A 27,131-nucleotide genomic window follows, 5' to 3' on the forward strand; every position below is an offset into this window, starting at 1 on the left:
CTTTCTCTCCCTCTGTGCAGATCTTCATAAACAATGAATGGCATAATTCAGTGAGTGGCAAGAAATTTCCTGTCTTTAATCCTGCTACCGAGGAGAAACTCTGCGAGGTAGAAGAGGGAGATAAGGTGAGTTTCCTAACATTAGTTACATTCCCTGGAAGTTTTTTTGCTGCTTCTCATCATTCTGAGCCAGAAACTACATTTCAAATTCGAGTACACACATCATGAAAATACGGATACTGGCTGTCTGGGAAATTTTCTCAGTATATAAAGAGCACTCACAGGTAATGATGATGAGTCTATACTTCTGAGTGTTGTGGGGGTTTTTTCATATTATTTTTTCTGGCTTGTTTTTCAATTGATATAGTCTCTAGATTTACTGTACCGATAGACTATATATAAAGTTAATAATCATATATGTTGAAAGCAGATAAATCCTTTATTTAGGTAAGATTGTTCTTTTTAAGTTGTAAAAAAGAACCAAAAGAACACTTACATATAGGACTTTTAGAATAATATATTTGCCAAGTTACTTTATTAAATTATTGAATTAATATTAATGAGTATCTTTAAAAATAAAATCTTAAAATAAATTGATTCATAAATTGAAAGTGTTGCTCTCTAATAATACTAACAAAAGAAACAACTTTTATTTTGTGATTTTAAAAATGTCTAAATGCTGTTTTAATTTAATACTCAAAGCAACCCTATGGGGCAAGTACTCTTAGCCACTTTTATAAAGGATGATGTCATAACAGAATATAAAGATTGAGTAACTTACCCAAGATGACATTGCTAATAAATAATGAAATTAGCATTCAAATGCTTTCCTTTGATCCCAGAACTTGTGACTGGCAGGGCTACTGCCTTACCTTGTAATTATTATAAAAGTAAGATTGGGTAATATAAATACCCTGGAGAGTAAAGAGTAAAAGCCTTCAGAATTTTTATCTGAATACATGTGTTCAGCCTAATTTGAAATGATTTTCAGGTCTTAGGTTGCCCAGGTGTTATCAAGCTTTAAATCTCTGTCATGTAAGGTACAAAGAGGTAAAAATGTTTTGGGTTGTTTTTTTTTTCTTTTTGCTGCATGAAAATACTACTGGGAAATGAAGTCAGCAAGACTCCAGGGTAATATCATTCATGACACCAGGTTCAGTTCAATCACTGTTGTAATCACATGTTCCTGTCAAGTCTTGATTCTCTCATTTCCTTCTCCCCAGTCAGTGAGATCACTAATCTCACTCACTGTATTAAAACCTGCAGACCTATTCCAAGATTGCCGTAGATCTCAGGGGCTCTTCTGTGCTTGGGAGGGCCTGAATTCAGGTTACAGTATTTGCAGTACAAGTAAGACCCATGCCTTTAGGAGCAAGAGTGCAGAATTTAGCCAGAGAAATCAACAGCTTAAGAAGTAGAAGCAGAATAGAATGGAAACATATTTCACCTGCTTTCAGATTTCACTTTTTGTGTATGCCAGAGTTCAGCCATGCATAAATACTTCAAGGGCTTTTCATTACCTCTGGGGAAAAAAGCAAACCCTGTTTATGGCCTCCATCCCAGCCTCCTCCCCCAACTTCCCTTCAATATAAGAATTCCAACTTCACCGTGTCCAGTATCATCCCGCAAACACTGCATGCTGGTCACTGCCTCTGTGCCACAACCACTGACACAGTTCAAATCATCAACTGTAGTCAAACAGAAGTTCCACATTTGTATATGCCTTGTTTGAGCATCTGTTTCTTTTCAGGCAAAATGAAGGGATGCTGTGCCCCATCCACCCCTCGAGTGTGGTTCAATTCTAGAGTAGGGCCTGAGAATATGTATTTCTGAAAATTTTCTGGGGATGCTGATATTGCTGGTTGGGGTATGGATGGGGAAATACCTTTAAGAACCAGACATTGTGGCCCTGGCTGGTTGGCTCAGTGGTAGAGTGTCATCCTGGTGTGCAGGAGTACCAGGTTCAATTCCCGGCCAGGGCACACAGGAGAGGTGTCCATCTGCTTCTCCACCCCTCCCCTTCTCCTTCCTCTCTGTCTCTCTCTTCCCTTCCCACAGCCAAGGCTCCATTGGAGCAAAGTTGGCCCAGGTGCTGAGGATGGCTCTGTGGCCTCTGCCTCAGGCGCTAGAGTGGCTCTGGTCACAACAGAGTGATGCCCCGGATGGGCAGAGCGTCGCCCCCTGGTGGGCGTGCCGGGTGGATCCTGGTCGGGCGCATGTGGGAGTCTGTCTGACTGCCTCCCCGTTTCTGGCTTCATAAAAATACAAAAAAAAAAAAAGAACCAGACATTGTATCTTCTCTCAGATATTACCATTTAATAAAGGGACATGGACAATGACAGGTAAGAAGGTTGATGGTTGGAGAACTGTTCTGTGATAATCACTTTACACCTCTTAAGAAATGTCGTAAGATCAAACTCACAGAGAAATATTGATGACACCTGGCAACATGTTCCAGTAGCCAGTCTGCTGACAGCTGCCAGAAATTTCAAGCCAGTCTGTGAAAGAGTTAACCACCTTGATGTATGAAGATTATAAACCCAATGATCTTAGTCAAACTTGCTTATGCTCAGGGTGATTTCTGCCTTAGCTGTCTCTGAAATAATTCTCCCATTTTTACTGGTCCCCAAATAAAAAGGTTGAAAACCACTGTGAAATCTGTGTCCTGTGAGCCATTCCAAGAAGTAAGAAAAATAAATTCTTTATATTCAACAAAGAGGAATAGTTTTTATCAGAGACAGTACTACATTACCTCAAATGTCTGTCTAGTTGCTTGAGTGGCTCTGTCAACCCTGGGGAGGTAGAAAAAGCAATAAAGGTCAAGGTGAGGGCACAGTCAAGCCCTCTGACAGCTGCCTACCCTTTCTCTCCAGAGGTGCAAGCATCACTCAGGAGGGAGACTGCAGAACTGTTTGCAGCTTGCAAGTAATAACAGAAAAAAATTCTTGATGCTTTAGCGCTGGGGCCTGGACATCTCACCTTGCCACTCACTGGCTTTTGGGTTGAGTTTCATCAGTGAAACAAACCTGAACCTGGAGTTCCAGCAGAAATCTTGTCAGGCAATCTGAGGTCTTCTTGGCATTGTTGGTGGGATTTACTTTCTTCCATCATACATTGAGTGTGAGCTGATGATCATACCTGAAGCTTTAGAAATATTTGTCATTTATTTGCTTAGTGTTTATTGACATTACTCCTAGGAGAGCAGAAAAGCTTGCAGGTGTAGATCAAGGGCACTCATTCATATCCAGCAAAGCCTCACATCAAACCATAATGCTAGTCACATTGGCTGGATACTTGACACTCAAGTTTAATTGTTTACGATAAAACATGCTCATGGTTGGCAACTGTTTGCTTAGCATCCAGCACTCTTGTCATCATATTCTTTTTTGAAATGATCTCCTAACATTTGTTTTTAGGTAATTATTGCTGTTCTCACAATTTTGGTGACAAAAGTATAGTAACTTCTAACATTGTTTAGTGAAAGATGAAAATCTAGTAAATTACATAGTCAGAGTAAACCCAGTATTCTGAAACCGACTCTTTAGATAATGAGCCAAGAGATTTTAAGTATTTAATTATGAGTAGACTGGAACTCACAATAGGCTATAAACAGCCATTCAATCGTATTATAAAGAAAAGAGGAGGGACAAGAACAAACGGAGGTTGCAAAGCAAAGTTTAGATGTGGGTGGGAACTGTTTTCTTTTCACTTCAGTGGCTCTTTTAGGCCATTGACTAATCCTGAAAACTGCTTATTTTTTATTTTATTTTTTTTTTAGGTGAGAGGAGGGGAGATAGTGAGGCATACTCCCACATGTGCCCAACCAGGATCCACCCGGCAACCCCACCTGGGGTCCATGCTCAAGTACTGAGCTAATTTTAGCACCTGAGGCTGACTCTGGGACCCACCGACCCATCCTCAGTGCCCTGGGTGACATTCGCACTAATGAAGCCACTGACTGTGGGAGGGAAAGAAAGAGAGAAGGGGGAGAGGGAAGGGAAGAGAAGCAGATGGTCACTTCTCCTGTGTGCCTGAGTGGAAATCGAACCTGGGACATCCATATGCCGGGCCATTGCTCTATCCACTGACCCATTAGCCAGGGCCAAAAACTGCTTTTACTACTGAAGCATGACAAGTAACAAATAATTGCTGGGGATAAAAGTAAATGTCCATTAAAGTAAGTTCCTATGACATGTGTAAAAGTGAAACTGATCTAATAACTGTTTTCTACAAATGTGAATGAATTTCATGTGGAAATGCATAGCCCAAGAGTGACAGAAAAGCTTAGTCTGTGCTTACAAGTCATTGGATAGTCCATCATCATTTGAGTTCTCTTTATATATTCCGCTTTGGTCCCTTACTTAAAAAAAAAGCAACATTTTAAACTCTATGCAGTAAAAGTGTTATTGATGGTAACATATCTGACAATGTACTAAACTGTGTTCTGGTTAATTAAAAAATTATGACCTTAGAAAATGTTAGCTCTAGAATAAAAATCCAAGAAATATTAGTCCTAGAATTAAAGAACACCCTTATCCCTAATAGTTTTGATTAATATAAAAGTTTTATTATAGAATTAAATCAACTATAATATGATTTATTGTTTAAATATCAACATAAGCAAATTATTTATATAAGGAGCATCCTTATTTTAAAAAATCAATGTAACATGAAAAGTTTATAAAATAAGTAAAAAATTATTTAATATTTATTAACTTCCAATTGTTGGCACAGAACAGTAAGAAATGATATAGCTTATAATACAGATAGAAATAAATAGGCATTGAAAAAGAGATCTTTATCAGCATGGTTTTACAAAGCTATAAAATTGGATTTTGCAGTCAGAGATGGGGTAAAATTTTGGCTGATGGATTTCACGCCGTATTTCACATCTTATGAAAAACAAGGTCCATGATGCTGAACTATAGTAGTAATTGTGAGCTTATAAAGAGTTTAGCTTAGTGTCAGGAGCTCAGTAGACCCTTTACTGGTAGCTATTATGAAGCTCTCAAGGGTTTAGGTAGGTTGTGATTGTTCAGCTGAAGTCTTAAAGACTATATAGGACTTTGAAAGTAAAAGGGGTATGCTAGTAAAATGTTTTAGGCAGGGAAAGTCACAAAAGCAATGGCGAGGAGTGGGCCAGATCGAGTAGAAAAATGTGAACATAAGTTTGAGTAGATAAGATGGGGCTCAAAATGTTGGGCCTTGAACATCAGAAAGAGGAGTATGGCCTTACCATTGTAGGCAAGAGGGGCAGTTGCAACTATGTGAAAGGGAAAAATAAAAATATTTGCAAAAGGCAAGACCATTTGGGAAGAGAAGAGAATGAAGGGTCATGGTGAGGCTGGCAACAATATGAGCTAATCACAGTCCACAATAATGCAAGGTAGTGAAAACTGAAAGGAGGGATTAAAGTATACCAGAACTGCTGAGAGTTATTTTAAGGTTGTTTTGATTGCTACAACTACAATAGCAATTGCTACCATTTAATGAACACCTACCATAATGTCTGTCATACAGAAAATACATTTCAAGTGTTACCTTATTTAATACCAAAACAACTCTGTGAGGTAACTTATCCCTATTTCAAAGACAAGAAAAACTGAAGCTTAGAGACATCACATCACAATACATTTCATTTCCGAATATTTTTTACATTTTGCAATATATTGGAATGCTTATTTTGTTATATATTTCTCCCAAGCTATCGGATTTTTCAAAAGGGTAATCTTTACATCAGTATTTTATTCTTAGCAGTCTGATGACAAGAATAGTACAGATGGATAATTTAGCAGATCTTTAGATGTATGTATGTATGGATGGATGGATGGATAGATGACTCAAAATTTACAAAGCTAATATGTACAAAATTCACACCTGGGTTTTTTTGTTTCAAAGCTATATAGTAACTATCATTATTCTATTTCTGTGCCTACAAGATAAAATATAATATATAGGAAAAGTAGTAACATGATTCAAAAACATGGACAAAATAACATCTTTATTTAAAGTAGCATTCTCCAGGGATGTATTTTCCATATGGCAGAATTACTTGTCTTAAAACTAGTTTTTCCATACCCTGTGAGAGGCCAGAATGCCTATGATAAACCATATTTGGCTAAGTCTGATGGCAGAGCACTGAGCAGAAGGATCCAAATGAAAACTGTGTCACACAGACCTGTTTAAACACATCACAGCATATATTTTATAAGCTGTGGTATCCATGTATCATGCTGGCAATTTCAGATTCTTGTGGTTTGCTTTTTTAGTTTTTCTAACACTGTTCTCCAAATACAACTTGGAAGAGGTCAGAACCTATGGCATAAAACAATGTCTAAATATAAGCAATCATTGTAATTAACTGAATGCCCCAAATATGACAGTATATGTTTCTCAGGAGAGGCAAGTAGTTATGCATATGTTTTATTGTATATGCTCATCATTATCTTAGGTTAGACAGTGACATATACAACTGTATGATGTATTATAGTGAAAGAATGTTTGTTTGCAGTCTGTAAATATCATCACTTATTCAGACCAGGTTACATTTCTAAAATTTTTCTCTCACCTCAGATCAACTTAGTGTGGTGATGAATACCATAAAAATAGTTTATTTGTTTGTATTTTAATTTGCAAACTTGTAAGTTTAGGATTTCTTCATTGAATATAGCCTAAGTCAGTGGATATTAATTTGAAGTTCATGCCTTTCAAAGGGTTGATGCCATCCTTGAATGAGATTTAGTTTCATTGTGGACAACTTAAAAAATATAAAATAATTTTCCTCCTCAGATTCTCAAAGGAAATTGTTTCCTTCAGAAAGTTGTAACCACCTGGCCTGAAATGTAGTCATGATTATGGAGCTTATGGAGCTCCATGTAGTGGCCCATCATTAAATAGAAAGATTTATGCCTGACCAGGCAGTGGTGCAGTGGATAGAGTGTCAGACTGGAATGCAGAGGACCCAGTTTTGAGACCCTGAGGTCACTAGCTTGAGCATGGGCTCACCAGCTTGAGCCCAAGGTCACTGGCTTGAGCAAGGGGTCCCTCCGACTGCTGTAGCCCCCCAGTCAAGGCACATATGAGAAAGCAGTCAATGAACAACTAAGGTGATGCAACAAAGAATTGATGCTTCTCACCTCTCTCCCTTCCGGTCTGGTCTGTCCTTATCTGTCCCTCTCTCTGTTTCTTACACACACACACACACACACACACACACACACACAATGATCTATGTTTTTAAGGTACTTACAACTAATTTTGATAGGGGGGAACATGAAGTAGTAATGGCAGAGGTGGTGACTTTTGTAGTGTGTATATTCTGTAGGAGCTCAGAAGAGGTCTAAACCAGAATCATTAGGGAATGGACTGGCCAGGGAAAGTGTAAATTGAAGTGGACTAGAAAAGAATAGGAAAAAGAACATACTTCAAGGCAACAGGAGTGAAGGCAAGGAGGCTAGACTGAGTGTAGCATTACTTGATTATTTAGTAATGCAATTTTAAAATTATAAGCAGTAGCTTGTTAAAAATAAAAATGACTTTTTTACCTAGTTAGGGATTGAAAAGGATAATGTTGTACCCAGTTGGGAAATGAGAGGTTGTCACATGCCAATCCTCCTCCATGTCAGTTTCACTACCTGTATTTCTATATGCCTTTTTCCCACTGCACAGAGGAATGAGCAATGTGTTTATAAAGTTTTCTCTTTAATGGCAAAACCAAGTTCTTATTCACCCTTCAATAAGTGCTTTATGAGAGAGTGCACAAGGTATAGGCCACCAGAGATTTAAAAAGATAGTCATTATTTTATTTATTTATTTTTTACGAAGACAGAGAGAGAGTCAGAGAGAGGGATAGATAGGGACAGACAGACAAGAACGGAGAGAGATGAAAAGCATCAATCATTAGTTTTTCGTTGCGACACCTTAGTTGTTCATTGATTGCTTTCTCATATGTGCCTTGACCATGGGCATTCAGCAGACCGAGTAACTCCTTGCTTGAGCCAGTGACCTTGGGTCCAAGCTGGTGAGCTTTTTGCTCAAGACAGATGAGCCTGCGCTGAAGCTGGCGACCTCGGGGTCTTGAACCGGGGTCCTCTGCATCCCAGTCAGACTGCTCTGTCTACTGTGCCACCACCTGGTCAGGCTCCATAGTCACTATTTTAGATCTTGTGCTTTCCCCGCAGTTCTTAGGAACTGAGTCACCAAAGCACTATAATGCTGTGGCCAAGAGCAAAGGCTCTGCAGCCAGACTGGCTCCATTTAAAACTCAGTTCGGCCACTTTCAGGTATTGATTTTGAGCAAATATCCTATATTTGCTTCACTTTCTTCATCTGTAAAATGGGGAATAGGCCCTGGCCAGTTGGTTCAGCGGTAGAGCGTTGGCCCAGCCTCTGGAAGTCCTGGGTTCGATTCCCGGCCAGGGCACACAGGAGAAGCTTCCATCTGCTTCTCTACCCTTCCCCCTCTCCTTTCTCTCCATCTCTCTCTTCCCCTCCCACAGCCAAGGCTCCATTGGAATAAAGTTGGCCCAGGCACTGAGGGTGGCTCTATGGCCTCCACCTCAGGCAGAGCAATGCCCCAGAGGGGCTGAGCATCACCCTTTGGTGGGCATGCCAGGTGGATCCCAATCTGGTGCATGCAGGAGTCTGTCTGTCACCCCTCTTCCACCCCACCACCCACTTCTCACTTTGGAAAAATAAAAAATATATATAAATGATAATAAATAAAATAAAATGGTAATATATTTGTCTCAAAATTATTGAGCGTGAAATGAGTCAATAAGTATGAAGTAATTAGAAATTTACTTGACATATGGCAAGTACCCAGATAATAGCAATTATCAAAATATAATATTTTTATCCTAGGAAATCAAGTATGTACTATGTGTGGGACTTGTCATTCTAAAGATTAGGCAACAGGTGCGATTTCAATGTACAGTACCTGAGTTGATTCAAGGTGCTAGACTTTGGGCTTAAGAAGACAGAGCCTGCTTATAGGAGACACTATCGTCTTCTATAGGGTTATTGCCACTAGATTTGGTAATATGTTGAACCTACTGATTTGAATTGCTTTTGGCTTGCAGGAGGATGTTAACAAAGCAGTGAAGGCCGCACGACAGGCTTTTCAGATTGGCTCTCCATGGCGTACAATGGATGCTTCAGAGAGGGGACGGCTGCTATATAAGTTGGCTGATTTAATTGAACGGGATCGTCTGTTGCTGGCAGTGAGTATGAACTAAATACTGGGCAGGTAGTGAGATCTCTAGAAATCATTCATTGTTCAGATTTTGCATTGTTTTAATTTTAGGGATCACTACTTGTTCTTTACAAAGAAACCAGAAACTCCATTTATCAGATCTCTTATAGGAACATTACCATTGAGTTTATTCTTAGATAATAATCGGCACTCTGATTCTGGATATTGTTAACTTCTACTCCCAGAATAGACTCTACAGTCTAAACTTTGGCAAACCCTGAGTTAAACCAAGTTAAACACATTTCTTTCCTTTACTCTGGAATTTCTCAGAGTGATTAACAAGGTAACAGGTTGTGTTAATATCCTAGAATAATATATTGAATTTCTCTTAAGTTACTTGACCACAGATCTCTTTGAGTAGAAAATCTCATATTGTTTTTTAAAGGTGCGCAGAATATTTCTCTAAAATAAATCCTAAATTTTTCTTAATTTAGCCCTCTAAGACACTTAACAAATGGCCACGTTTTCCCTTCCTAAAATGAATATGTTTACAATGGTCTTGTTTAAATTATACTTTTTTTTTAAACAGGTGAAAAGGTAAAGAATAAAAATGTCAAATTATTCATATATTTTTAAAAATTATGTTTTTCTGTATACTGCTTTTTAAAAAAAATCTTAGCAGTTATATGAGTCAGCATATAAAATGACTAGGGAGATTATTTCCTTGCTTTCTTCTCAATTGGTATTACAGTGAAGTCAATTTAACACAAACCAATACCAAGATCAGGTTGCAGAGTAAAATTTTATTACTTTTAGAATTCTAAATTGGCAGTAACAAAGAGGCCTACGTTAAAAAAAAATCAACATTAGAAGTTAATGTTTCTCAAAAGACCATTTATTACTGAAAGATTCAAAGTAGACTATGAAATGAGAAGCTATATATGATGAAACTACATTAACCAAAATGTCCTGTAGGAAGAAAGCAGAATTTGCCAAAAGTTGTCTTCTCTTATTTATCTGATCTGTGGATTACAGAGTGTTGACTGCCTTCGTCAGCATAAGCTCCTAAGGAGGAAAAAAAGAGCAGACATACAAAAATCACATTTGATTAAGTTTTGAGATTGCGTGTAGTATAAGGTAGAGACAGAGGATTGTCGAATAGGGAGGAATAGCTTTAATAGTTTATGGCTTGTACATTCCTGCCCCAGAGAACACTAGGTTCCGAAGAGCTCATTAAAGCTCTGCTTAAGAAAGGAAGGAAAAGAGAGGTCATATTATAATTGTTAGGGCACTAGGCTAGATAATGTTGAACCTCACTGCCTGATCATTCAAACAATAATTATGATAATAGTGGAAAAACTGAGAGTTTTATAGTTAAATATTCTGCTGAAGAAACTCATAGATGAAAGACCCAGGAATCATTTAATTCTGTGTGAATTAATTGCTTCTATCTAGATGAAATGCAAAGTTAAAAATAACTATTGATAGTCATTGACACTAAATTGTCACCCACATTTGTATTATACAAGTAAAATCTTGTTGGAACCCTGAACTGTCTTAAAGAGACTAGGTCCTCCTCTCATTAGCTGTGCATATATCAAATTGTGACCACTTACTAGAGAGTTGGTGAGTCGGAGGACATTCACAATGAAATAGAAGAAGCATTGGGTTTAGAGAACAGAATCTAACTAACTTTTCTAACCCAATCTTGCTATGTTACCTTAAGCAAATCTAAGAAAGTCATTTTAACTCCTGTTTCAGTCTCCTTTTTAGGAAAAGGAGGTTAGACAAGATGACTTCTATATCCAAAATTTTCTAGCACATCTTTATTCAGAAAATTTAACTATATATTTTTAATTTAAAAAATTAAAGAAGTGTAGATTTAAGTTTGATCTCTTTTTCAGACAATGGAATCAATGAATGGTGGAAAACTATTTTCCAATTCATATCTGATGGACTTAGGAGGCTGCATAAAGACATTACGCTACTGCGCAGGGTGGGCTGACAAGATCCAGGGCCGTACAATGCCTATTGGTGAGTAGCTTTGAGAAACTGCTGGGGTGGGGGTAGCAGTGAGAAGACATCTGTAGAACTGAATAATTTCAAACACTCCCTTTTAAAGATGTCAACCAAATAAGGAAAATTTATTGTCTTCTTGACTTTGAGACAATGCAGTTCTAAATCTGGAAGTTTGGCGAAGATTCATCAACTGGCTTTTTTTTTCTTTTCTTTTTTTTTTCTGAACTGAGAAGCAGAGAGGCAGAGAGACAGACTCCTTCATGCACCCGACCAGGATTCACTTGGCAAGCCCACTAGGGGGCGATGCTCTGCCCATCTGGGCCATTGCTCCATTGCAAATGAAGCCATTCTAGTGGCTGAGGTGGAGGCCAGGGAGCTGTTGCTAGGACCAACTTTGCTCTGATGGAGCCTTGACTGCAGGAGGTGAAGAGAGAGATAGAGAGAAAAAAAGAGGGGTAAGGGTGGAAAAGCAGATGGGTTCTTCTCCTGTGTGCCCTGGCCTGGAATTGAACCCAGAACATCCACATGCCGGGCCAATGCTCTACCACTAAGCCAACTGGCCAGGGCCTTCATCAACTGGCTTTTAAAATTGTTTCAACATAATAATACATCAGATAACACTAGTTATTTTAGAATATATTAAAGTGAGTAAATTCTTATGCCTGAATTACTGTCTTAAACCAATTTTCTCACTAAGGGCCCAAACTTTTCAAAGCTGACCTCTGAAATTAGTTATGTGGGTTTTATTCCAATAGTAGTATTTATATCCTTTCTAAATTGTAATTATTTAAGCTACTTTGCATGTTCCAATAGTCAGTTATGGTCACCTGTGCCTGGTTTCACTCAGTATAGTTACACCAGGTTAATTAAACAAATTAATGTGACTTTAAAGTCTCTTCAAAGCAAAATGGGATTGTGTTTATAGCTCAATTTAAGAATTTATATGAGTGAATGATTATGTTTGTGTTTTAATATTTTAGTAGAGTATACAAAGCATAATTTTGGAAAACATTATTGGTTGAATTTGATTCATATAACCTTGCTTACTGTAGAAATACTGTACCTTCCAAGATGGCCCTGGTGGGCATTTCCAATATAATTAGACCATCCAGAAGATTAGAAGTGATGGCAAGGAACCTAAAAGGAAAGAGTGAGACCGTGAGAATACTAACAGAGGTGGCTATTTTAGAAACTTTTACTTAACCCTTTGACAAAATGGGAGAAGCCATTTAAAATACCAATAGAGCCTGACCAGGTGGTGGCACAGTGGATAGAGTGTCAGACTGGGATGCAGAAGGACCCAGGTTCGAGACCCTGAGGTCACCAGCTTGAGTGTGGGCTCATCTGGCTTGAGCAAAAAGCTCACCAGCTTGGACCCAAGGTCGCTGGCTTGAGCAAGGGGTTACTCGGCCTGCTGAAGGCCCGCGGTCAAGGCACATATGAGAAAGCAATCAATGAACAACTAAGGTGTTGCAACGAAAAACTAATGATTGATGCTTCTCATCTCTCTCTGTTCCTGTCTGTCTATTCCTCTCTCTGTGTCCTTGTAAAATAAATTAAAAAATAAAATACCAATAGATTTTTTTTCCTTTTCCTTATGTTTTTGTTGTTGTTGTTGTTGTTGTTGTTTTGTTTGTTTGGTTGGTTGGTTGGTTTTTTTATTTTTCTTAAGAGAGAGAGAGACAGGAAGGGAAAGAGATGAGAAGTATCAACTCATAGTTCTGTCAGTTTTGTTGTTTATTGATTGCTTCTCATATGTGTCTTGAAAGAATTCAGAGTACAGTATAACCTCAGGATAATGACATCAAATTTTGAGGCATATAAATCAGTCAAATACAGATTGAAAAGAAATGTCTATTACTTCTGGCACTTTTTTCATGGATTAAGAGAGTTTGATTTTATTGTTTAGTAGGTAAATAAATAAATGAATGAATGAAAATAAATAAATAAAAGGACATTTTACAATATGCCAGTAGAAAAGCAATAACTCATAAAAAGATAAGTATTTTTTTAATTTTTCTACTTTTCAATTTTACTGTTGTTGAAATTATATTACTCAAACAAATTTCCATCATTACTGATAGAACTTAGAGCTTCCTGATCAGAACTTTTAATGTTTTCTTAGTCACACACCTTTTACTTCCTTTCTCATGAAAGAAAGGGAACTTTGAGAATAAAGGTAATTTAGGAAACAACCCTCCTATTTATTGAAAAAATTAAATATTTTTCAGGTCTTTCCAAATTTTGAATTTTGGCTTTGGCCTAATTCAGTTTTATGATTCTTTTCATTCTGAATTACTATTTAAGAGCTCAAATTTTTATTTTGTAAATAGTTGGAGATATCTTCCTTTTTTGTTAATGTTGTCTATAACTTCCTCCCACATCACCCCAAAGCTACCATTTCATAAATGTCAATCACATTTGTCTATAAATGAGTATGTGTTTTATTTTCCAGATGGAGATTTTTTTAGTTATACAAGACATGAGCCTATTGGTGTGTGTGGCCAAATCATTCCTGTAAGTTGAGCTTCTATATAATTTTCAATCTTAAAAAGAAAATGAGCTCTAATTCTATATCATTTGGTAATGAGGCTCTCCCTGCACAAATGGATGCTTAGCTATTTGCTGTATGTGGGAAAAATGTAATAACTGTTGAATTTATGTCTCCCTGAGACTGAACTCCTTGGCTATGAATTAGATAGTACAGAAACTTATCTACATCCTGTATATCCCTTGAGTGTGTTTCAGTATTACAGCTTCAACAAATCTTGACCTTTTACTCTATGGTTTGTTTTTAAATGCTGTATTACATATTCTTTATGAAATTCTGTTTTAAAAAAGCAGTGTTACACACTCTTTTCACAACCTGAGTGTATGTTTTAAATTGAAATGGATGAAACTGTTGGATCACTGTATAGAAAATATCCTTACTTTAGACGAGAGGCTTTGACACTTCAAATTTCTCATAGAGCAGATAGTATTTTTAAGCAGAATGGTAAAGATTTTCTTTTAAGTTCAACAAATAGGAAACTATCTAAATAATTTCAGTTTAACTGCAATACTTTTTAATTCAACCAGGCCAAATAAAAAGATGGTAAAGTGTTCTCAAGTTCTTAGATGAGGAAGTAGCAATGAGTTATTTTCTGCTCTAATAACATAGATTACATATATTTTTTGAATGAAATTTCTTATTAGTTAAAAAATTCCAATAAAATCCATAAAAATTACACAATCCCAAATACAAATATTAGCTAATATTTACTGCCTACCTATGATGAACCAGTCAGTCATTGTCTTAAGTATCATACTTGGCCCACTTTCTCCATGAATTCCCAGGACAGCTTTCAGAGGTAGAATAGACTTTTATCAACATGTATAGATGATGAACCCATGCAAGATCATGGAGCTTGTCTGAATTTACATGATTCTTGGTGGTTAATCTGAGATTTGAACCAAGCTCTCAGTCTTCAGACCCTAGACTTCTTTGTCTTTAATACAATATTTGTCTTACAAATAAATGCTACTAAATAATATTATTGGGTCAATAGTCACAATGGATGATCTACATTTAGAGAAGGAGGATAATCACATTTTTAAAACACTTAGAGATAACTTATATTATGCTTAATAGTAACGCTTGAATTTCAAATCACACAGTGATTTTTTTCCCCCAGTTAGAAAAGCTCAGTAGAACAGCAGTTAATAATACCTCGTGGCTCCCTCCTGTTCCTCCTCTGTGTGTAGTTTCTTTGGAACTTCTTAGCATTTATGAGTTGCTTTTAGCAATGAATTTAATTAGAGTACTCCAGATGATTAAACAAAATACTGCAATTATTATTTAACATCTACAGGAAGTGTATCATGTAGAAGTTAGGTGAGTGAATGTGACTTACAGCAATACAAAGACTCTCTTGTTACCCATTGCTTCCTAGTGGAATTTCCCGTTGGTTATGTTCATTTGGAAGATAGGGCCTGCCCTTAGCTGTGGAAACACAGTGGTTGTCAAACCAGCTGAGCAAACTCCTCTCACTGCTCTTCACGTGGCATCTTTAATAAAAGAGGTAAGTTTCCTAAACCAAAATATGCACAAACCTCACGAGTCCTACTTTACAATGGAAAGACCTCATTTGCTTCTACTGTAAACTACATTACCTGCCAATGGCTCCTGTCCAGTTGTGCAGACACATTTAGCATGGCCACCGGCTGGGATCTCTGCTGGCAGTCAACCCAAAAGAACTACTAAATGGAGCCAAGAAACCAGACTCAAAGGCGTTATGTCAGGCACCTCATGATCACATTTTTGTTTCTTTAGCCCTACTATCATGAATTCATGTTAAATTGATATAATTTTTCTCAAATGTTGAAATGGCCTGGATTTTCTGCAACTTTGTTTAAACTAGTCCATCTGAAGGTTGGAGGCTCCTGTGACAAAAGCTTGCTTGTAATATTGGGCCACATTGTATTTAAATTCATATACTCATGAACAGATATGTTGATACTCTCTTTTTCTGTTGTAGTATCTTCTAAATGTACCTTCTTAGTCACAAGAAATATAAATTTAGGAATACTGAACCTGTATTTTAAGAGTATTTTAAGAAGTCAAAAGAGAAGGCAGACTATTGGTTTCCAGAAAGCAGATGGTTGGGGAACTGAGTGTAAAAAAGGTAAAGGGATTAAGAAGTCCAGATTAGTAGTTATAAAATAATCATAGGCATGTAAAGTATAGCATAGAAAATATAGTCAACAGTACTGGTGCCACCTGGGTCCTGAAAATATCAGCAGTTTGTAAGGCACATGGTTGTCTAACCACTATACTGTACACCTAAAGCTAATATAAAATGATAGTGAATGTAAACTGTAATTTAAAAATATTTTTTTTAAAAAAGAGGCATTTTGATGCAAATAAGGTGAAATTTTAATGTGCCCATGTTATTTGCTACACCGTCTTCTACCTGATAATTCTTGAACTAGGAATAAAATCAATCTATGAAGCTTAATCATGAGTGGATGATGGTTGTTAGCTAACATCTAACATGGAACTGTTTAAATAATGCCAATGGGAATTTACTACCCAGTTAGTATGCCCTGAAGAGTCAACAGCTAGAAACTAAAATGGTATGGTATCCCTTTAGCTTCTTATTTTTGTTTTCCCTCCATTTTATTAATTTACAAAACACTTCTATACATACTCTCCTTTTGTACTATCATTATGCCGTTTGAGATAACCATCACTGGAGCAGTGGTCTATAAAAGTCATATATGGACTGACTAAAAAAAGTGGTCCCTCAATAGGGAAATAGGCCCTTGAGGCTATTTTCAGTGGACTAACAAATGAAATAATAATAGTAATAATAATAAAACCATTTAATTGAGTCTTTTTTTGGATTAGAAACTCATAAGGTTAACCTAAAGTAGTAGCTTTGATTTCATGTTCTCCTCTTTTTCTTTTTCTTTTTTTTCATGGATTTAAATTCTCACTTCTGTCAAACTATTTTACTTTGTATCTTTTAGGCAGGGTTTCCTCCTGGAGTAGTGAATATTGTCCCTGGTTATGGTCCAACTGCAGGGGCCGCCATTTCTTCTCACATGGATGTTGACAAAGTGGCCTTCACCGGATCCACAGAGGTAACATTGCTTACTTAGCCGGTAATGAAGATGTCTGCCTCTCCCCCTGTCAGAAGTGTGTTCTATGTAACTGTTTTTAAGCCGACATTTCCTTAAAACAAAAGTTCTTTTTAATGATTTGTTCCTCATTCTAACTTTCAACCATGTTTATAGAACATAAGCAGATGGAGTTGAGATGAAACAAAATATCTCTCACCAGCTCAGAAGGACTGGATGAGAAATATGACCAATTAGACCTTGTTGTGTGATTAGGTACAGTTTACGATAGAAAATAGAAATTAGGCTACAATGATTTGTATGAATAAATGTAATTTTATCCTATAGATAATAAAACTTAAATAGCTGAGCCTCATTCCTAGCTCCTTATTTGGGGCCCTCTCATCTACGAACATCCTGAAAGGCCAGCAGCTCAGCTTGCCCAGATATTACTGCTGGCCCAGCCTTACTTTTCTGCTTTTCTGGCTCCAGCTGGGCATTCTAGAAGGTTAAAGAACAAGGCCCCAGCCATGGGCACCACAAGGAGAGGCAGGAGGAGAGAAAAGGAGATCCCCCTGGAAGGAGAGTTTGAGAGAATGGATTCCCACCTAACTGAGATGATTATCTATTGCAGACAAAATAAAGAGATGAAATCATACTGTATGAAGCAAAAAATAAAATAAAATAAAATAAAATAAATCAAATCTCTTAAGTCATTTTTATTATATTTTTAATGCAAAATGTAATGCATGCCTCTTACAGGTATATAGTACCGAGGAAGAAGAGTGAGAATAACTTCTTGTAAAGCTGCTGACACAAATAAAAAATGAGGCAGGATGTGATAAGATGCAGAGCTGTGCGTGCAGGGCTGTACGGGGTTCCCAGGAAGGAGGAACGATGTCTGAACGGGTGCCAGGATTTACCCTGGGTTTTGAAGAATAGTTAGTTTTTTAACTTCCTGAAGATTAAGAGACAGAAACATCCTAGATAGAGAGAAAAAACTAATAAAATTACTTTATCCAATTAGCCACTCCAGTATAAAGTAATGTTTACTTAGAGAACTAAAATGATGGAGAATCAAATATTTTTTTCTTGATTATTTCAAAAGTAGGTATATAAACACATTTTCTCTTCTGCACATATAGAGTAGAAAAGGTTTGCATTCTGTAAATCCTTAACTGAGGTATGGGAAAGCCAGTCCTACATTCGGAATTCTGTGGGCAAAAAAAAGTTGGGGATATTCAAGGAATGGCAACAAATTAAAAAATGGTGAAGCCATAGGTTGAAATCATAGTGGGGGGTAAAGGCAGGAAGGCAGTAATTCCTCAGCCCAGCATTCTAGACCGTCCTCAGTAGAACCTTCATGCCCATATTCAGCTCTAGATTTCATGCCTGCTCTTTTCTCCAGTTCATCTGGGTCAGAGCTGCTGTTCCCTGATCCCATCTCCAGCCTCACAACCTGTTTGTCTTGGCTCATCCCTGAACCTCTGTAGCAGTCTGGGGCACTTTACCTACCAACAAAGAAACCTTGGGATTAGAAGACCAAGAAACAGCCAGGTTCAAATTCTGACTCTACCCTTCTTAGCAGTATGCTTTCTAAAAGTTAAGTAGTACTGAATAAAATCAAATGAGCTAATGAGTGTAATACATTTAGTCATTTAGCACCCTATTGAGTACTCAATAAATGGCACAGTTATGTGTGCTCTCTACTCTTTTCCATTTGCTTCTTCTTTCCTTTATACTTTTATTTCTCCCATTAGTTTAGAAGCTGGGGGAGAAGAGGTCATCACTTCCTGATCCTTCCATGTCTCTTTCCATTCCTTCAGGTCTTTGCTCATAAGTGATCACAATCAACTATAATATGATTCCCACCTCATGTTACCTTTCTGGCTTTCTCTGCAGTCTCAGAAGCATCTTGAATTTTAAAACTCCTCATCTGTGTTCCTATTATCCACGATATGTAATTATAACAGTACATGCTCACTGCTTTCTTATATACTCTCTTCTTGGCTGACTATCCTCAAAGAATATCTTATTCACTGTTATCTCCAGAAAGCAGCACAGTAACTAGTTCTAAATAAGTATCCAAAAAAATTAAATTAAAGCCCTGTCCAGGTAGCTAAGTTGGTTAGAGCATTGTTCCAATATGCCAAGGTTCTGGGTTCAATCCCCAGTCCAAGCATATACATGAACCAACCATTGAATGCATAAATAAGTGGAACAACAAATTAATGTTTCTCTCTCTCTCTCCCCCAATCAATAAATAAAATTTTAAAAAGTAGTTTATCAGGTTAGGCTGACTAAGATGATTTTTGAAACTACACAGGAAAATCAACTTTTCTGAGTTCTTTTAGCTTTAGGTTTGTTACCTGGCAGATAAGGAATTTGCCAAATGCTGTAAAAGAAAAAAACTACATTTCTTGTGGTCATTGTAGCAATGCACCCTATTCTAAAAATACTTCTGGGAAGGTATGAATTTTAATGTCTCATTAGATTCATTTAAAACAGAATCCAGTCCACATTGTACAGGATATAATAAGCTAAAACATATTCATGAACATTTGCTACTTCTGTCCCACATGGCAATGCCACAATTTCATACTATTTACCATGCTATTTACCATACTATTTACCATAATGACAAATACTATTTACCATAATCTTAATCATTCTCATCTTTTCTTTATTGCAGACCTCTTTGGGAAAAATGATGAACCTTTACTTTTTTCCAGTTAAGGAAAAAATATTATAGGACAAAAATTAATGTTTCCTGGTTTTGACTTTAGCTATACTTTGGGGAAAACTCAAACAAATCTATTTATTTGCCATCTGACCTGGCACTAAGTAAAATTGTAACCTTTCTACTTCACTCATACTTCTAACCATTCATCATACTCGTCCTTTTGACACTTTTAACTTTTAGAAAAATGTCCCTGATCCTTAATCATTCCCAAAACAAAAGTTATCTACTTTCATAAAGTTTCTCCAGAAAGCCTTTCTAAATGGAAAAAAGGGGGGGAACAAAAAATCAAAAAGATATAGAAAGAATTTATATCAAATTCAAAAAGCAAACAGCAAGGAATATTATCTAGGAAACAGAAAACACTTAATTGCCTTAAGTGAAAATTCAGTTGTTTAAAGTGATCATTAGAAATTTATGGTAGAAGAAAATGGGATACAGGAGGAATTTTAGGCAGGGTTTCCCCACTGCAAGTCTAGTTTTAGTTTATTTTTAAAATTAATCTTAGGGGTTTCACTTAGTCCCATAGCATCTTAATTGAGATAAAAAACATTAGCAGCTTAATTAGTGTTCTACTCTGTAAAGCAGTCAGTTCAAAACCCACATAAAATTGAGGTCTGACCTGTGGTGATGCAGTGGATCAAGTGTCGACCTGGAATGTTGAGGTCGCTGGTTCAAAACCCTGGGCTTGCCTGGTCAAAGCTCATATGAGAGTTGATGCTTCCTGCTCCTCCCCCCATTCTCTCTCATTCTCTCTTCTCTAAAATGAATAAATAAATAAATAAGTGCAAAAAACACATAAAATTTAAACATATATTCAATAAGCATCTACTTATCCTTTGTTCACTTGGATAGAAAGTTTTTATTAAAATCTGATGTGTTGGAAAGAAAAAAAATGCAGAGAATAAAAGAATCAAGCAAAAATGAACCATCATTTTAAAAAATGCAAAGATCATTCTAGAGCATGAAGACTTTAATGAAAAGTAAAGAACAGTGGTTATAAAACAGGCCAGGTTTCAGAGATGGGAAATAAAAAGAAGTACAGAAAATAATCTTGATGGGAAGTGATCCACAAAATAAAAAAAGAAAGAAAACAATGTCTTTCTCTGCAGAGAGGTAACTAGCATTAAAGAAAAAACCAGAACAGTAGGATTCCAGCTAACTGAAGTAGCAACACAGAACAGAGATCCAATTTCTTTCTTGTAACTCCACTGTTCTAAGTGTGGAGGGACAGAAAGGTCCTTCTGTGATAGATAGTGCTGAGAAGGGGTATGCCAATATAGATTGTTGTCACTGCTACCAAGGAGGTGACATCTGTTTGAGAATTGAAATCTATACAAATAACCCCGTCTGAAGGAGGCTCTGAAAGAGTCCTCCTGAAAGTCCCATGGGAGGTCAGTGGAATAATGGGTCACAACCACCTCGAGTCATCAGAGAAGAATTCAAAAATAAGCTACAATACGAGCTGAAACCCAATGAAGGGTAGGTTTGGGAGCAGCAGCCCAGGTCGGGTGGGCATCTAATGAGGAACGGAGAAAAATGAGATTCACAGAGGTGGTGAATATGCCAACTATTCTAGGTAGAGTTTTCTGGATTCCAGTAAAGGGATAAAAAGTCAAATATGTAAGTTATAGTTGGAAGAAGATATGTCAAATATATCAGGAGAAAAATGTTCTGCTTAAAATGAAAAAAATAATCATGTCTAGCCATGTACAACAAGATTAGCTTTTGTGTTCTATATCTCTATTCTCATGTGTGTTTTTCTGAGTCACCATATAGTTATGCTTGGATGAAGTAGCCTTTGATATCTGAAGGCGTCAAATCTTGAAAATGTCATTTAATGTTTCTCCCAAATGAAACTTAACGATGGCACACACTTCATATAAATTCAAAATCTAAATAAGCCTGCATTCATGGGAGCAGATTAAGCCACCTCTGTTGCAATGCTCCATTTCAGGTTGGTAAAATGATCAAAGAAGCTGCTGGGAAAAGCAATCTGAAGAGGGTGACCCTGGAGCTTGGCGGGAAGAGCCCTTGTATTGTGTTTGCTGACGCAGACTGTGAGTAGAAGCCATTTTAACTTCTCATGCTTCATTCTTTTTGGTGCTTGTTAATGTCATACAATGAACTTGAAATTTACAAAGGGGTTTGTTTTTAACATCCAAGTGTAAGGCATTAATGAAAATCCAAAATTACTCTTGAAATTCTCTTAAGTTGTTCTAACGTTATAACTCTAGGTAAGTCTAACAGAGACACTATTTTTATTTTTATTTTTTTGATTTGGAATAGATTACTATTCTCCCAGTTTAACTCTACACGAACTGTTTTACATTTAGGAGCCATATTATATGTATTTATAATTTTATACTTTTAAATAGTAGTATCACATTAAGAATAGTGAGGTACCCTTAGATATATTAGACTTAGGACAACAACCACATTTATGCAGATTCTACTCTTTGTTGCTGTCATATCAGATTCAGAAAGAATTAGAGAGTTTAATTTGTCACCTGGCTGATAAGAGATGGGATATTTTGAATCAATATCTGACTATATGACTCATGATTTTTCTGTAACACCATATTTCCTCTGAGAAATATGTATAAAAATATACTGTCTTTAGAAAACATCTCTTCTTTAACATGAATGTGTTCCTTGCAGTGGACAATGCTGTTGAATTTGCACACCAAGGGCTATTCTACCACCAGGGACAATGTTGTATAGCTGCATCCCGGCTTTTTGTGGAAGAATCAATTTATGATGAGTTTGTTCGAAGGAGTGTTGAGCGGGCTAAAAAGTATGTTCTTGGAAATCCTCTGACCCCAGGAGTCAACCAAGGTCCTCAGGTGAGTATATAACAAAGGAAGAGCCTTCTCAGGGGACAAGAATAAAGTTTCCTTTTTAGACCTAGTTTTTATTCAACAGTATTACTTCCTAGATAGGTATCTTCCTAAGTGAAAAAAACTGTATCAGTTTGATTAAAAAACCAATTAATTGTAACTCCCAATGGTAAAGAAAACATCCTGTTTCCTGGTTTTTATGTCTAAGAGTTTAAGAGTCATGTTGGGAATTAAAGATATGAGGAAAAATAACAAATGATATAAATTGATATAAATTTCTTGGGGTTTTTTTCAATCTACACAACTCTTGATTGCTAAATATGGTTCTCTATCCACTTGGAAGTTCTTACATAATTCTATCATTTTTTTTTCTCAGAATTAATCCTTCTTTGTCAGCTTCCATCCCATAGACAGAAGCGCCTAGCACACCCCTCAAAGTTCTCTCCAATGTCTTCAGTTACTCTAATGGTGACATGGGTATCCTAAAAGTTCTTGAGCTCCTCCTGGGTTTGCGGAAAACTTATCATTTTTGTGTCAAAGACCAATTCTTCCCCTAAGGTGCCCCTTTTCTTCTGTCTACTTAAAACTATTATCAGTAAGAGTGTCTCTTTAACTCTTTCTGTCTCTTATCCAAAGGTCACCTTTTCCTCTTCCTTGCACAGTTCTCTGTTTATTGTCCTGTTAGGAAAGCTCCTGGACATTTGATTTGGTTCTAAATTTACTCCTGCCCTTTAGGATCTTGATTTAGAGGAGTGGTTCTCAACTAGGGACAATTTTGCCCCCCACAAGGGATAATTGGCAATGTTTGAGACATTTTTAGTTTTTACAACTGGGATGAAGAGTGGTTCTATTTGTATCAGTGCATAGAGGCCAGAGATGTTACTGAATCTCTTATAATGAACAGGAGAGTCCCACAACAAAGATTTATCGGACTCAAAATGTCAATAGGGCATCCATTGAGAAATCCAGCTCTAGAGTCTACACATTAAACTCAGAGGCTTTTATTCTTACACACTGTTCCACGGTTTCACTAAGCCAAAAATAAATTTGATTAACCAAAATTGATGGAACCATGCTATCAGCTAAACCTGAGGATAGGTACTTGACAATTCCCAAAGAAACAGGTTATGCTACTCCACCTCATGGAGTTTATAGTTGTGAGAAGTTAAAAAGCTGCCTTGTAGTTTCCTGGTCATGCAAGATATCTAAGTAGGGAAATTTTAGGAGTTAGGCAATGCCAAATATTTAGTCATAAAAGCCCAAAAGTAACTGGCAAAGTAACAAGTTGTTTAGCATTATCGCTTTATACTTTGTATTTATCTTGGAGTCAGTGAGTACATAGAAGTAGTTGCTGAATTTTTAAGTGAGAGTAGGTGAGGCAGAGAGACTCCCACATGCATCCTGACTGGGATCCACCTGGCAAGCACCCTAAGGAAGATGCTTTGCCCATCTAGGCTGTTGCTCAGCAACTGATCTATTCTTAGCACCTGAGATAGAGGCCAAGGAGCCATCCTCAGCACCCCAAGCCAACATGCTCATACCATCAAGCCATGGTTGCAGGAATGGAATGGAATAAGAGAGAGAAGAGAAGAGAGATGAAGAAACAGATGGCTGCTTCGCCTGTGTGCCCTGTCCAAGAATTGAAACTGGGACATCCATATGTATGGCTGACATTCTACCACAAGTCAAAATTGAAACCAGAATTACTGACTGCCCCAGGGGGACCTGAACTGGGGAGGATGTTCAAGCTGTGCTCTGCATAGACCCAGCCAGATGGGATAATCAAGAACGCGGGGAAGCAGAGGCCTAGGAGTCTTCCTAAAGTCCCATAGCATCACCTTTCCTACTGCCATATCTAATTCCACCCGGGATCAAAGTTCTCTTTCTCTCCTACCACTCTTTTTATTTCAGTCAGGGCTACAGTTTCCCAGTAAATGTATTTGATTATTAACAGGCTTTTCTTCCAATGTAAATAAATGACAGTCATGTGAAAAGGTTTATATGTGTTTGAAGTGCCAATATGCTTTTCTTGTATAACTGTTAAACAAATACTAAATACAAATCTCTATCTTCAAGGTTTATGAAAATGTCTCAAAAATATCTTCATAAGTCCTGAAAATAAAACATACCCAAGGAATGAATCTGAGCCTCTGTCAGCTGTTTTGATTATTTGACCTAATAACAATATTCTAGCATTCTGAAGCCCTCAGTAACAGGCTGTACAATGTGTTATCTTTACAGGTTGCTAATTTATTTTTCTTTTTATGTGGTATTTTCCAAATAGATTGATAAGGAACAGTATGAAAAAATACTTGATCTCATTGAGAGTGGGAAGAAAGAAGGGGCCAAACTGGAATGTGGTGGAGGTCCATGGGGGAATAAAGGCTACTTTGTCCAGCCCACGGTTTTCTCTAATGTTACAGATGAGATGCGCATTGCCAAAGAGGAGGTAAATGGTTTCATTCTCTTCTGTTCCCTTTATTGCCATGTTTTGTCTGCATGTGTGTGCACAGTGTCTCTTTAAAATTCTCAGCTCTTTGAACGTTTTTCTCAGCTAATGTTACTCTTTATTTCTGTTATTGATAAAGGTTCAAAGTTGTGATCAAAATTAAAAATTGTAAGGAATTCATTGGACAGGCCAAGAATATCCAGCCAAACACAGATCATGATGCTTAACAATTTCTAGGTGCTTTCCTCTCAAATAACAGATATAATACTAATTGCTTTATAAATAGTAAATATATAAGAAAATGATAAATATAAATATTTTTATATTTACGTGTACTTTTATAACATTTGTGTTAATTTACATATGAAGTTATATATAAAAAAATTTATAAATAAATAAAACATAAAATAAATATTACATTTTATATATGAATAAATGTATATGACATATAACATTTAAATATATCTATATAAATAATTATAAAATACTATAAATATTAAATGTTCTCTTTTTTTTCACAACTTCATAAGAATAGTATTATGATATGTTTTTCTTTTTATGAAATATCTCCAATATTAGGAGAAAGCCACTAGTCTTTTTTTCCAGCAAAAAATACTCTCTTTTATTATTTTAATATATTTGTGATGGTATTATTTATTAATAAAAATCTCAGAACATTTGTAAAGTCTATAATTCTTATGTTTCATTTTAATGTTTGGTGACTAAATATAATTAACCATAATATTCTGATCCAAAAATTTACTAAATAAAGATTGTCCTCAGCTCCTTGATATTATATCTATTCAATTATTCCCATGAATATAACATGTCAAGGTGCTTTTTTTTCAAATATCTATGAAATTTTTATTGGTTAAAAAATAATGTTGATAAGGAGATCCATCTTTCTTTTTTTAAATGAAGTTTATTGGGGTGACATTGGTTTGCAACACTATACAGGTTTCAAGTATCCAATTCAACAAAACTTGTCAGTTTTTCTTAAACTTTTTATATCTTGAGTTCTCCTTTGGGTCACAGAGCCAACTATGATTTAGAAATATTCTTGTTATAATGCTAAATAGTAGGTGAGAAACCTAAGGCCCAAAGAAGTTAATTAATTAGGCCATGTGTCTAGTTAAAGGCAGTTTGGGAGTATAGCATAATTCTCATGACTACCATTCCTCAACTCTTTCTCCCTGATCAATTAATTCTCATATTATCTTATTCTTTTTTTTTTTTTTTGTATTTTTCTGAAGTTAGAAAAGGGGAGGCAGTCAGACAGACTCCCCATGCACTCAACCGGGATCCGCCCGACCGGGTTCCACCCGGCATACCCACCAGGGGGAAATGCTCTGTCCATGTGGGGTGTTGCTCTGTTGCAACCAGAGCCATTCTAGCACCTGAGGCAAAGGCCATAGAGCCATCCTCAGTGCCCAGGCCAACCTTGCTTCAATGGAGCTTTGGCTGCAGGAAGGGAAGAGAGAGACAGAGAGGAAGGAGAGGGGGAGGGGTGGAGAAGCAGATGGGCGCTTCTCCTGTGTGCCCTGGCTGGGAATTGAACCCAGGACTCCTGCACTCCAGGCTGACGCTCTACCACTGAGCCAACCGGCCAGGGCTCATATTATCTTATTCTTCATTCATTCCCACCATAATCTAACATTGTAGAATCCATGAACATGTAAGAACCATTCTGTTAATAGTGATTGAGTGTTAGTGCTAGAAAGAACAATTTGGAGAATTCAGGCCAAAAGTCAAATTTATAGACGAGTTCATTGAAATCAAAGAGCTCGAGTGACTTACTACTATTTCAAAATCGTAGACATTATGAAGCTAGAAGGATTACTTAAGACCACTTATTCAGCGCCATTATGAGCTTCTTCCTGATAAACAGCCAGTCAGTGTCTTTTTAAACAATGTTAGCAACAAGTAACACTATTTGTTAGGTATTGCCATGTTTGGACAATGCTAAGCATTAAAAATTTCTGCTCTGGCTACCTCAGAATCCTTTCTCTTGTGTTCTACTGCTTGTCCCATATCTGTCCTATGGCCTTTTTCCACATAAGAGCCATCATTACTTATCTGTCTCCATGTGTTCTTGGTTCTACATTTTTCAATTGTTGCACTTCCTGATTGTTCTAGAAAAATATATTGCTGTTAAATATTTGGTGAGCACAAACTAATTAAATCAAGAAGAATGTTATCCATAGACACACAACTAGGAAAGCCCAGTTTGCAATTAGGAATTGTAAAGACTCTACCTCATGGGCACTTAAGGCTTGCAATAAATATGAAG

The 27,131-nt window shown here is 36.8% G+C and overlaps 1 protein-coding gene across 1 annotated transcript in view; it reads left to right on the forward strand.

Moving 5' to 3' along the window:
• ALDH1A1 (aldehyde dehydrogenase 1 family member A1) overlaps positions 1-27,131 on the forward strand; it is a 54,089-nt gene that overhangs the window by 14,496 nt on the left and 12,462 nt on the right. Inside the window, exons 2-10 of the mRNA XM_066367989.1 lie at positions 21-125; positions 9,080-9,220; positions 11,097-11,226; positions 13,667-13,728; positions 15,144-15,272; positions 16,723-16,836; positions 21,510-21,612; positions 22,214-22,398; positions 24,677-24,841. Coding sequence (XP_066224086.1) covers positions 21-125; positions 9,080-9,220; positions 11,097-11,226; positions 13,667-13,728; positions 15,144-15,272; positions 16,723-16,836; positions 21,510-21,612; positions 22,214-22,398; positions 24,677-24,841 — 1,134 coding nt within the window. The remainder of the gene's footprint in view (positions 1-20; positions 126-9,079; positions 9,221-11,096; positions 11,227-13,666; positions 13,729-15,143; positions 15,273-16,722; positions 16,837-21,509; positions 21,613-22,213; positions 22,399-24,676; positions 24,842-27,131) is intronic.

This window comes from Saccopteryx leptura, chromosome 2 (genome assembly GCF_036850995.1).
Source record: "Saccopteryx leptura isolate mSacLep1 chromosome 2, mSacLep1_pri_phased_curated, whole genome shotgun sequence".
Classification (NCBI taxonomy): Eukaryota; Metazoa; Chordata; class Mammalia; order Chiroptera; family Emballonuridae; genus Saccopteryx; species Saccopteryx leptura.